Below are 12,096 nucleotides of genomic sequence, written 5' to 3'. Positions count from 1 at the left end.
CTTAAAAAAAAATTTATCCATATATATATATATATATATTTATTTATTTATTTATTTCACAAAGACTACTAAAACCTTCAGAGTAAATAAAAATCAAGGCCTCTTTTTTTATACCAATTAGGATTCATTAGATTTAGGCATAAAGTATATGAATTTTGAAAAAAGCACAAATACAGTTATTACTACAGTAAGTTTTACCAACTAGATCGCTAATGTTTATAGTACCTTTCTTTTTAAGTGTCACTATGAAGCTTAGGTGTGTCTCATTATGAGCCTAGTTATGTCACCACACCATCCTTTTCTTGTTTTACATTATATTATAGTGATTTTGCTTTATTCAGCACCAAAATGGGTCCAACCAGAACCAAGAAATACTGGCTAAGACAAGTACTGAGGAAGGAAAGTAAGATAAACCAAAAAGCTCTAAAATGTTAAGTTTAAATTGTACTCCTTTGCCATGGAAAAAATAGTATATTCAATTTAAACATAGGTTCTTCAGATTTACATAAATTTGTTCTAATATTCTTTCATTCTTTAATTCATGAAATACTTGTTTCTACAGAGGTCTTCCAGGATATGAGCCTTTATAGACTTTCTGACCTAATAATGTGCTTATGTTGGATATTTGGTTTAATGTACTACTAACTGACAGTATCTTTTATGGTTGAATCAAACAAACTGTTAAGTTGAAGCGATTATTAATGAACTCTGACCTGGGACACATGAACTCAGCTCAGGCAGTCAGTCTTCTCATGAGCCAAAGCATCAAATTTTGATGCTTTATACTGTCATCCAGCATGCATATGAGTACATGTTTATGTATGGCATATCACTGAAATGGTTATAAAATTCAAATTTTACTGATTTTTCTACTTAATTTCTTTTTCAACATGTGATGAATAACCTACTAAATTGAGTTAAAACTACTAGAATCTGGGAAATACTGTATTATATTATTTCTCAAGTCTCTCTTATCTTTTACTTCTTCGAATTCTAGCATTGGCTGTAAAATAATGTATTTCCCAGGGAAATCTTGATTTCAGTCAAGAAACTGGTTGAATACCAATAAATCAAAACAAGTTCAGACAAGCAGCTTTCTTTTTTAAAATATCTATATAATTTAAAAAAATTGTGTTTTGGTTTTTCAAGGTAGGGTTTCACTGTAGCCCAGGCTGACCTGGAATTCACTATGTAGTCTCAGGGTGGCCTTGAACTCACAACAATTCTCTTACCTTTGCCTCCCAAGTGCTGGGATTAAAGGCGTGCACCACCACACCCAGCCCAATTTTTTTAAAAGTTTTAATTAATTAATGTATTTATTTAATTATTTGAGAGAGAGGCAGGCAGAGGAAGAGAAAGACAGAATGGGCATACCAGGGCATCTAGCCACTGCAAACAAACTCCAGATGCATGTGCCACCTTGTGCATCTGGCTTACATGGGTCCTGGGGAATTGAACCTGGGTCCTCTGGCTTTGAAGGCAAGCACCTTAACCACTAAGCCATCTCTCCACCCAGAGAAGTAGCTTTCTAATACCTAAAGCTGAATATTCTTATAATAGTAAGAAAATTATAAGATTAAAAAATGTCTTCATACAATTAAATGTTAAAAATTAATCCACTGGGCTGGAGAGATGGCTTAGCGGTTAAGCGCTTGCCTGTGAAGGCTAAGGACCCCGGTTCAAGGCTCGGTTCCCCAGGTCCCACGTTACCCAGATGCACAAGAGGGTGCACGCATCTGGAGTTCGTTTGCAGAGGCTGGAAGCCCTGGCGCACCCATTCTCTCTCTCTCCCTCTATCTGTCTTTCTCTCTGTGTCTGTCGCTCTCAAATAAAAAAAAAAAAAAATTAATCCACTAAGTTTTGTATTTAGAAATCTGTGACATAACTCAATGGAAAATCTAAAAATTCCCATAGTCAAAGAAACTATATCTTTAAGTCAACGTAACTCTTATTAGATTCTCAAGAACAGAGGAGGGAAAAAGTAGATGAAGACCAATCCCAGGTAAGTAATGCCAAATACATTCAGAAATTTTTAGATATATAAATAAACCAGAAGTAGCTTTTACAAATGTTAAATTTAAAATTTCTCATTTCTAAATGCTAAAGTATTCAATGCAGATGGTTCACGTTAGGTGTTAAGTATGTAATTATATTCAGTAAAGTTTTATTAAATGGAAATGTTAAATATAATTTAACAGGCCAGTGAGTTTTCTTTCCCTTGATGTAAATAAAATATTTTAAAATAGTATATTGACATTCCACTATTTATAATTAAAGAACATAATATTTTGTGGAAGCTACCTAAGAACTATAGTCTTTTATTAAGAGAATACGTTCAATAAATCAACATAAGCACAATGTTTGGGTTGAAAGAACTAAATTTTTTTCTATGTTCAGTCATCTTTATAGCTTTGGAAAGGAAATATATTTATATTGTCATGAAGCATGAAAATATTATCTCCAAAATGCGATCTTATATAAACTTATTAGTACTTTTAGCAATAAATTAGAATATCTTGTTTATTCCTAAAAAGCTTTCCTAGTTCATTTTCTTTTATCCTTAGTCTAATCAAAAGGTCCCTCAATGCTAGTCTATAATTTGTTGTTTTGTTTTGGTTTTTTTGAGGTAGGGTCTCATTCTAGTCCAGGCTAACCTGGAACTCACTCTGTAGTCCCAGGCTGGCCTCAAACTCTCAGTGATCCTCCTACCTCTGCCTCCCAAGTGCTTGGATTAAAATGTATACCTCCATATCTGGCTCCATCTATAATATGTCAATCCTATGCCCTATTACTAATAAATTCCAATGAAAATAAAAATCCTTATGAGATACACAGTTTGAAATAGATAATCCAGTATCCCAAACAATTCAACTATAAATTGATCTCCCAAATGGACAATAAAATTATATTTTAAATTTTACCTAAAACTACTTAGTAAAAAGTACTCAAGGATAAAAATTAACTTTAAGATAAATTACTGACAGGCATTCATTTTATATTTGCAATTCTGGAATTTCATAGGCCCCTATACATCCTAAAAATACCACAGTATGGTCAATGATTAATCTAATTGGCTTCGAAGACACTTAACATACATTGCATGTTTTTAGAATATCAAATTCTTTTGAAATTCAGAAGTAGAAAAAGCTTGCTTTTTCTCCTGTTGGTGTGCAAAAATAATTCTGCCATTAACATTAAGAGGCTAATGCTAAGTTCCCCTGCTGTTTCCTTCTGCAAAGTCATGCTGGGACATTACCTTTAATAATACAGCAAAGCCCCGTCTAACAGTACAAACCTATTTTTTAAAAACACATAACTTATAAACCTTAAGGAACATACATGAAAACAGAAAAGTGGGTTAAAGGAAGGGCTTTTAAGGGTCTATATTTTAAAAAGCCAATAGGAGGGAACATATTTTGTTTCCCTGAAAAGCAGTTTCTTGGCATCCATCATTCTGTATCCTTCCTCACAGTGGATGTGATGATATGATCCAGTTCCTTGCTCCTGCCATTCTTTCCCTGCTATGACAGACTCTACCCCCAGGAACTGTAGGCTGCAATACCTTTCTTTCCTTAAACCAAAATTCTCTAAAAGAAAAAAAAAAATTCTAATAATTAGCTCAATACTCCTTTTTCAACACAGATAAAGGATACATTCACTCTGGTCAATCTAAGCAACCATAACTAATAAATTAATATAGGAAATCTGACCTGGTTATAACTTCAAGAGTTTTTGAAACCAAATAAACTCCCATATTTGCACATTTTATTTAATCATGATTGCTGAATTGAATGGGTACCTATGTGAAAATGGCAATGCATTCTGAGTTGGCTCAGCCCTTGGCTCTGAGTTCTGTGTCACGTCAGGCGTTCTTTCATCATCCGTTCCATTGATACTTTCTGGTGTTAAAGGAGACTGAAGATCTCCACCTGCAGATTCCTTTAAGAAAAAGGTGAGGATTAAAAATAGGTATATTTTGCTCAAGCACACAGTATTAGCTAAAGTTAAAACTGACTTTGACAGATTATTTTTTTATGGGTCCACTTCAATTGAAATTTGACTCCAACAAAAAGTTCAAAGAGAATTTTTGAAGAAAAACAACTCATTTGAAAACTCACCAAAACATAATACAATTCAGAATCAAAAACAACACAACTGCTGGGCATGGTGGCACATGCATTCAATCCCAACACTTCAGAGGCTCAAGAAGGGGGGTTGCTGTGAGTTTGAGGCCAGCCTGAGACTACCAAGTGAATTCCTGATCACCCTGAGCTAGAGTGAGACTTTACCTCAAGGAAGAAAAATTTTAAAGAAAACTAAAAAAAAAAAACACCACAACCTAGGAACATGGCTTCAAAAATCTAAAACCTTCAAATTAATAAAACTAGCTATTAGAATAAATGATATTCAAAGAATGAATTCAGAAGAAGAAAATAGCTGTTGGACATGGTGATTCTTGCCTGTAAGCCCAACACTCAATCACAGGTAGACATCAGGATAAAGCAGGAAGATTTTGAGTTTGAGACCAGTCTGGACTACAGAGTAAGGTCTTATCTCAAAATCATCAAAATAAAACAGGAAAATCAATCATCCTGGCCCACACTCTGGGGCAGAGGAAAGGGGGAGGCGTGGGAGCCCTTCACTCCCTACAAGGCCTTGCACCACAGTTACCGTCATCTAATTCCAATAAAGCCTGAAATGAAATTTCCTGTTCCACTTTCATCACTTAACAAAACATTCATGGGAGAAGATTTTACTCCAGCCTTTCATATTTAGATGACAATAACACTATTCTTTTCTGTGCAAATGCTCTAACAGGAAAAACTGGGAAAGGACCTCATGATTTTGAATTTCCATGCCAGTCTGCTGATGTAAGCACCAGGCGAGAGGCCAGAAGAAGAGCATACATGGAACATGGAGTCGAGGTCACAGGTGAGCATCTGTTGGCAGTTACTCCCTATTCTTAGTCACCATCCAGAGTTGCCCTTTCTGAAATCCCACGTTCTCACAACCTAAAAGCTCAATGCCTGCCTGATTGTGCAAGGCCATGGGTTTAATCCCTAACACTGACAAAATGGGTGGTAGATGGGACCTTTGGAAATATTCTTCATTGTCTGTGTAAAGGGTATTGACTGACTGATGGTCCCAGCTACAGGGTGGTTGCTGTGCTTATATATTTTCCTTTTTTTTTTTTTTTGTTTTTCAAGGTAGGGTTTCACTCTAACTCAGGCTGACTGTAATTCACTATGTAGTCTCAAGATGGCCTCAAACTCATGGTGATCCTCCGACCTCTGCCTCCCAAGTGCTGGGATTAAAGGTGTGCGCCACCACACCCAGCCTGTGCTTACATATTTTTCATCCAATAGTCATATCAAATGCTTAAGATCCAGATGTATTTGTCCCAAGACAATTTATGGCAACTGTATTTATACAGTTAATAATGGAGCTAAATATGTAATTCAATGAAATCTCAATCCAAAACTAGAAAAACCAAATGCTGTATCTTGAAATGACTTTAAAGCAAATGGCTGGGCTGGAGAGATGGCTTAGCAGTTAAGCGCTTGCCTGTGAAGCACTACCATGTGTCAGAAAAATCACATAAAAATCTAGTATCATACTCAGGTTTAGTACTACATAAAAAAGAAAGCAAACTGGGGCTAGAGATGGCTTAGCAGGTAAGGCACTTACCTGCAAAGCCAATGGACCCAGGTTTGACTCCCCAGGACCCACATAAGCCAGATGCACAAAGCGGAGCATCCATCTGGAGTTCTTTTGCAATGGCTGGAGGCCCTGGAGCACCCATTCTCTCTCTCTATCTGCCTATTTCTGTATCTCTCTCTCAAATAAATAAATAAAAATAAAATATTTAAAAAAGAAAACAATCTGGAAACTACAGATAATTGACTGTTAAATATAGCTTATACAAAAAAAAATAAAGTGGGATTAAGGGAACAATAGCATAAAAGGCTTTTAGATAAAAATACTGGTGAATAAATAAAACATATTATGGAATTTCAACATAAATTTTAATGTAAGAATTCTTTTTAAAAATTTTCTTCACATTAGTATTATTATTTATAATATTGGAGACTGAACGTAGGGTCTCCTACATACTAGACAAGGACTCCACTACTGAGTTATACTTCCACCACTCTTTGTACTTATTTTTATTTTGAGACAGGTCTCACTAAGTTGCCCACTCTATCCCAGCCCCTTTCTTCTGTTCTTCAACCTCAAGGAGATTTACTACAATCTCTTACCTACTGTCCCTGTCATCCTGAGACTACATAGTGAATTCCAGGTCAGCCTAGGCAAGAGTGAGACTCTATTTTGAAAAAACTAAAACAAAAACAGACTTTTTATCATTATCTTCACAATTAAAATCACACCAATAACAATTGTCTACAGTTGAACATTTATTTATTGAGCATTTACTATATTCTAAGCATTTTGTTGTTGTTGTTGTTATTCAAGGCAGGGTCTCACTCTAGCTCAAGGTGAGCTGGAACTCACTCTGTACACCCAGGCTAGCCTTGAACTCAGTGATCCTCCTACCTTGGCCTCCCAAGTGCTGGAATTAAAGGCATGTGCCACCATGCCCAGCTATTCTAATAATTCTGTTTTTGAAAAATATTTTATTTATTTATTTGACAGAGAGAGAATGGGTGTGCCAGGGCTTTCAGTCACTGCAAACGAACTCCAGACATGTGCCACCTTGAGCATCTGCCTTATGTGAGTCGTGGGTCCTTAGGCTTCACAGGAAAGCACCTTAACTGCTAAGCCATCTCTGCAGCCCCTATTCTAAGCAGTTTCTAATTATTTTTTATTGTGTATATGATGTGTATACTTGTGCTCATGCATGTTTGTGTGTGTGTGTAGACACAGATGCATATGTGTAAGTGTGAAGGACAGAGGTCGACATCAGGTGTCTTGCTCAGTTTTTCTCCACTTATTTTTTGAGAATCTCATAGTGAACCTATATGTCACCCAGCTGACTAGACTAGCCAGCCAGCAAGCCCGGGGGAATCCTCTTATCTCCACCTTCCCATGTGACAATATGCCTGGCTTTTTAATTTTGGTGCTGGAGATCCAAACTTGGGTCCTTATGGTTTGCTCAGCAAGCCCTTTCTCAAAACCAGACCTTTTTAATCTTCACTAATTCATACAATAGCCCTGATAAAAACATTTTGTTCTTACTGCCACTCTGCAGACAAATACACATATCCCATCACCACGAGCAGCAGTAACTTGTCTAAATTCATAAAACTAGTGAAGACCAGTGCCAAGATTCAAAGCCAAGTCTAGTGCCCATAAAATTAAACATGAGTTGCCACTACTACTCACTTTTATCAACAATTCTATAAAAATAGGTAATGTAATACTCATTTTATAGATGTATAAATACACTTAAATTAATCAACTTTCCCAAGATCCCAGAAAAAGAATTGACATTTAAATTTGTCTTACTTGAAAACTGACACATTTGTCTTGTTGGTTTGAGGCAAACTCATGGCCTGGTACGGAGGTGTTCAGTCACTAAGTTATACTCCTACCCCCAAGCCTAGATACCCTTCACCTGTGAGTTTTGCCTTTTCAAATAAAACAAAAGCTATGACCACCTTCTACTATCATCAGTGATTCCATTTAAGCAGTTTTCCCATTTAACATCATCTTTGTTGAATTCCTTTGTAATAGTCCATTTTTCAGGCTGAACATTAATTCAGCAAATTGGGCTAAACCAGTGAATCAAGCTCTCTTTTTAGATGAGTAGGAGTTGCGATGGGTCATACAAGTCAGCCAAAAACAGAAACATCAGATTATCACAAAAGTGGTGAAGAAAGAGAAATTAAAAAAAAAAAATCTTCCTATTACCATCTAGCCTGCGTATATTAACAGACTTTAAATGTTTTGAAAAGATAAATTAAGACCTATATATTTTGACCAAATGATGGTCAACTATTTCTCTCTATTTTTTAATTTCTTAGCATTTTCCAAATATAAGCATCTTTGACAAATCAATTTGATGAAAGCAAAGGCTTAACATTTCTTCTTACCAGCTTGTAATAGCTTACAATGAATTAAAATTGTAAGTAATGATTAGAGAAGCAGGAACAACGTACAACAGCAATGTTTAATCCATTACCATTTTATTGAAATCCTTCAAGTATCCTCCTACTGATACACTGTTTGTTGCATTTTCTTACAACAGAATCTGAGGAAGCAGGATTCCCAATATGAACTGGTACTTGATTTTTAAATGGACTTTAAATGGCTTACAAGTATCACCACACTATCTCAGCTCTTACAGAAAAGATTCAAAGGAATTTAATAATGATCATCTAACTTATTCCTAGTTACTGCAAACACAGAGAATAATGGAACTCTGGCTTCAATGCAGAATACACCTTCAGTCTGTGAGGAAATAAGTACTTAAAGAACAATTAACAGGATTCTCCTTTACTATTAATAAAGAAAAATCACTTTTTATACTTGTGGGGTTTACCAAATGGAACAGACTTAAAAGACTTTAAGGGCTGGAGAGATGGCTTAGCAGTTAAGGCACTTGCCTGTGAAGCCTAAGGACCCCAGTTTGATTCTCCAGGTCCCACATAAGCCAGATGCACATGGTAGCACATGCATTTAGAGTTTGTTTGCAGTGGCTGGAAACCCTGGCATGCCCATATTCTCTCTCTCTTAAATAAATAAATGAAAATAAAATCATTAAACAAAAGTACACTTTAAAATCAGGTAGAATCACTTCTGGGCCTTTTGGCTAAGATCAAGTGTAAAATCAGGTAGAACAAACTGGATGGTTTGTTTTTCTAATGTTCTGGCATCTTAAAAGAACACCTTTCTGGGGCTGGAGAGATAGCTTAGTGATTAAGGTGCTTGCCAGCAAAGCCAAAGGACTCAGGTTCAATTCCCCAGTACCTACATAAAGCCATATGCAAATGGCTCATGCATCTGGAGTCCATTTGCAGTGGCTGGAGACCCTGGTGCACCCATTCTATCTATCTCCCTTCTCTCCCTCTCTGCTTGGAAATAAATAAAATATTTTTAAAAACTGGCCTGTGCTAGTGGATAAAGGTTAAAAAATAAATAAAAAATCTTTCTAACTCCTTCTTTCCCCCAGGACTAGCTAATTCTTAAGAAATACTAATGGCTTGTGGGGAACATGCTTTTGATATCAAACTAGCCAGCCTGGTATCAAAACTGCCACATTGTAGTCAAACTTCCTTATCTGGCCTATGCATTCCAGACATAGTCCTCTGCCTTACTCACCCTGGGCTAGGTGCTGGTCAATGGGAGATGACCCTAATAGCGTGGAGCCACTGAAACTACCTAAACAGTCAATCCTCATTGGTTTTCCTGCCCCTCCCCTTTTCTGGAAAAGTCCCCACAAATGCTCCACCTTGGTTTTCCCTTTGCTCTTGTTTTCTGCCTCCCCACCACCAACCACCCTCAGGTTTTCCCATGAGGTCTGCAAGGCATGCTACACTTCGTCTTCAGGACCTGTGTGTGCAGTAATTTGATGTTGGTGTCGTTTTTAGGTTTTTTCCAGACAGTTTCACTCTGTAGCACCAGGCTGACCTGGGACTCACATGATCCTCCCACCTTAACCTCCCAAATGCTTTTTTTTTTTTCCCTTGAACCTCTCCTACAGTTCCACTGGGGGCCAAATCTGCCTGACTGTTGCCTGAAAGAACACAGAGCAACAAGACAGGCAGGTGGCACATGCCATTCATCCCAGCACTCCGAAGGTAGAAGTAGGAGGATTGCCTTGAGTTCGAGGTTACCCTAAGACTACAGAGTGAATTTCATGTCAGCCTGGACTAGAGTGAGACCTTACCTCAAAAAACCAAACCAGGGTTGGAGAGATGGCTTAGTGGTTAATATGCTTGCGTTATAAAGCCAAAGGACCCAGGTTCAATTCCCCAAGACCCACGTAAGCCAGATGCACAAGGTGGCGCATGCATCTGGAGTTCATTTACAGTGGCTAACGGTCCTGGCATGCCCATTCTTTCTGCCTTTCTCTCTCCCAAAATAAAACAAAATAAATAGTAGGTGGTGGCGATGAATTAAAAAAAAAAAAAAGAAAAGAACACAGATCAAAAACACAGACCAGTCTATGATCTTTGTATACCTTTTTGCCCTCTCATTCTTAAGACACATTACATACTTCAGTCTACTTCTAAACTAATATTTTTAAAATATTCTTGGAAAAATAAATACATAAAAATATTACTGAGACTGGAAAGATGGCTGAGCAGATAAGAACACTGCTGTGTAAGCATGAGGGCATGGCCATGCATGTGTGGAAGCCCAGTCCTATGGAAAGCAGAGACAGGAGAAACACTAGGGTTTAATGGTCAGCTAATCAGACCGAAAAAAACGAGTAGCTCAGGTTCAGTGAGAAACAATACAGAGGAGTGATAGAAGGATACTTCTGCTTCCACATGGAAAGCACATGTGCACACACATCTGCATACACTGTGTACAGACACACGGCCCACAAACAAATGGTTTTTGGTTAGGCTGGGGAGATGGCTCAATCAGTAAGCACAAGGACATGAATTCAGATCCAAGCACCCATGTTACAGCCAGCCATGGTAGTGCATGCTTGTGATCCCAGGGCTGGGGAGGCAGAGAGAGACAGGAGAGTCCCAGAAGCTTGCTTGTTAACTAGCCTAGCCCAAATGGCAAGCTCCAGGTTCAGTGAAAAACTAATCTCAAAGAATGAAGTGCAGAGTGGTTGAAGACAATATCTGATGTTGACTTCTAGTCTCTGCACACATGTGCACACACACACACACACATGCAAAAAAAACTTATATTTGTAAATGACGACAAAGGAAAAAACCTTTCTCTGGCAATAGAAATTAATCCGAATTAGGAACAAATTTAACTCTGTCATAAAGAAGGCAGTCTTACATTAGGAGAGCTCATAGTAGAAACACCTACCTGTGAGGGTGTACTGGTGAGCTCCATCTTCTCCTGTGACTTCTCCTTTGCCAGCCGAGCAGCTTCTTTAAATTCCTGAAACTTTTCTGCAAACTGAAGGTACAAACACGATACACATTGACCAAATCACAACAAGCCACAATAACTACTTTGGACTTAGTTGTCTCTCATTTTCTGAACTGACTCTTACAGAAGCAATTACAGTTACAGCTGTAAAATGAAAGTAATAGAAAAAGAAGCCTGAGCACCAAAGCACTCTGAAAAATCTCATCTAAAACATTATAAAGTGAAATTAGCCTGATTACCTATATACCTCTTTGCTAGAACAAGTAATTCATTAAGACCAAAGTGAGAGGGAGAATCAGTGAAAGCAAGTATGCTATTTTCTTTAAATTAGTGATAAAACTGAATCACTTAAGTATCTATTTATAAGATGCAGCACAAAGAAAATACTTTCATTTGTTTCTATACTATAAACTTGTATTATGTGTCTTATTTTCAATATCAGAAACAGTAATATTATTACTGATATAATTAATAATTATTACCAAAGATTTATAAACAGCTAAGGTTCAACACTAGAATAAAAGGTCTTTAAGATGCACAATTAAAAAAAAAAGATGCACAATTAATTACTGCTCATAAAATGATCATTTTTTTCAGTTTATCGAGGTAGGGTCTCACTCTAGCTCAGGTTGACCTGGAATTCACCATGTAGTCTCAGGGTGGCCTCGAACTCACAGCGATCCTCTTACCTCTGCCTCCCAAGTGTTGAGATTAAAGGCATGCACCACCACGCCTGGATAAAATGGTAATTCTCAGCCATGAACTATATATCCATATATAGCTTATATAGTTATAAGCTACAAAACATCATGGCCACACACAGTACATACTTATGTTCTAGAAGTAGGAGCTAGTCTATTATCAGAAAGTTAAGTAAGGTGAATTACAAAACTATAAAAGCTTAAAAACCTTAGAAGACCAATTTTAAGCTCCTGGAGGCAAGTCTAGTGAATGAACAAACCAAGTTTGGCTACAAGAGTTTAAGAGTTGTTTTCCCAATATCCAATACCCTCAAAATACTAGGGCTCACCATTAGTAGTAACTGGTTTAAAATGTATTTTACAGTAC

The 12,096-nt window shown here is 37.1% G+C and overlaps 1 protein-coding gene across 1 annotated transcript in view; it reads right to left on the bottom strand.

Annotated features, from left to right (window-relative positions):
* Nucleotides 1-12,096, bottom strand: part of Homer1 (homer scaffold protein 1) — a 107,934-nt gene that overhangs the window by 48,010 nt on the left and 47,828 nt on the right. Inside the window, exons 4-5 of the mRNA XM_004651657.3 lie at nucleotides 10,963-11,055; nucleotides 3,800-3,939 (exon numbers count right to left, since the gene is read on the bottom strand). Coding sequence (XP_004651714.1) covers nucleotides 3,800-3,939; nucleotides 10,963-11,055 — 233 coding nt within the window. The remainder of the gene's footprint in view (nucleotides 1-3,799; nucleotides 3,940-10,962; nucleotides 11,056-12,096) is intronic.

This window comes from Jaculus jaculus, chromosome 14 (assembly GCF_020740685.1).
Source record: "Jaculus jaculus isolate mJacJac1 chromosome 14, mJacJac1.mat.Y.cur, whole genome shotgun sequence".
NCBI lineage: Eukaryota > Metazoa > Chordata > Mammalia > Rodentia > Dipodidae > Jaculus > Jaculus jaculus.
The sequence above is the reverse complement of the archived record's forward strand: the minus strand, read 5'-3'. Positions and strand labels throughout refer to the sequence as shown.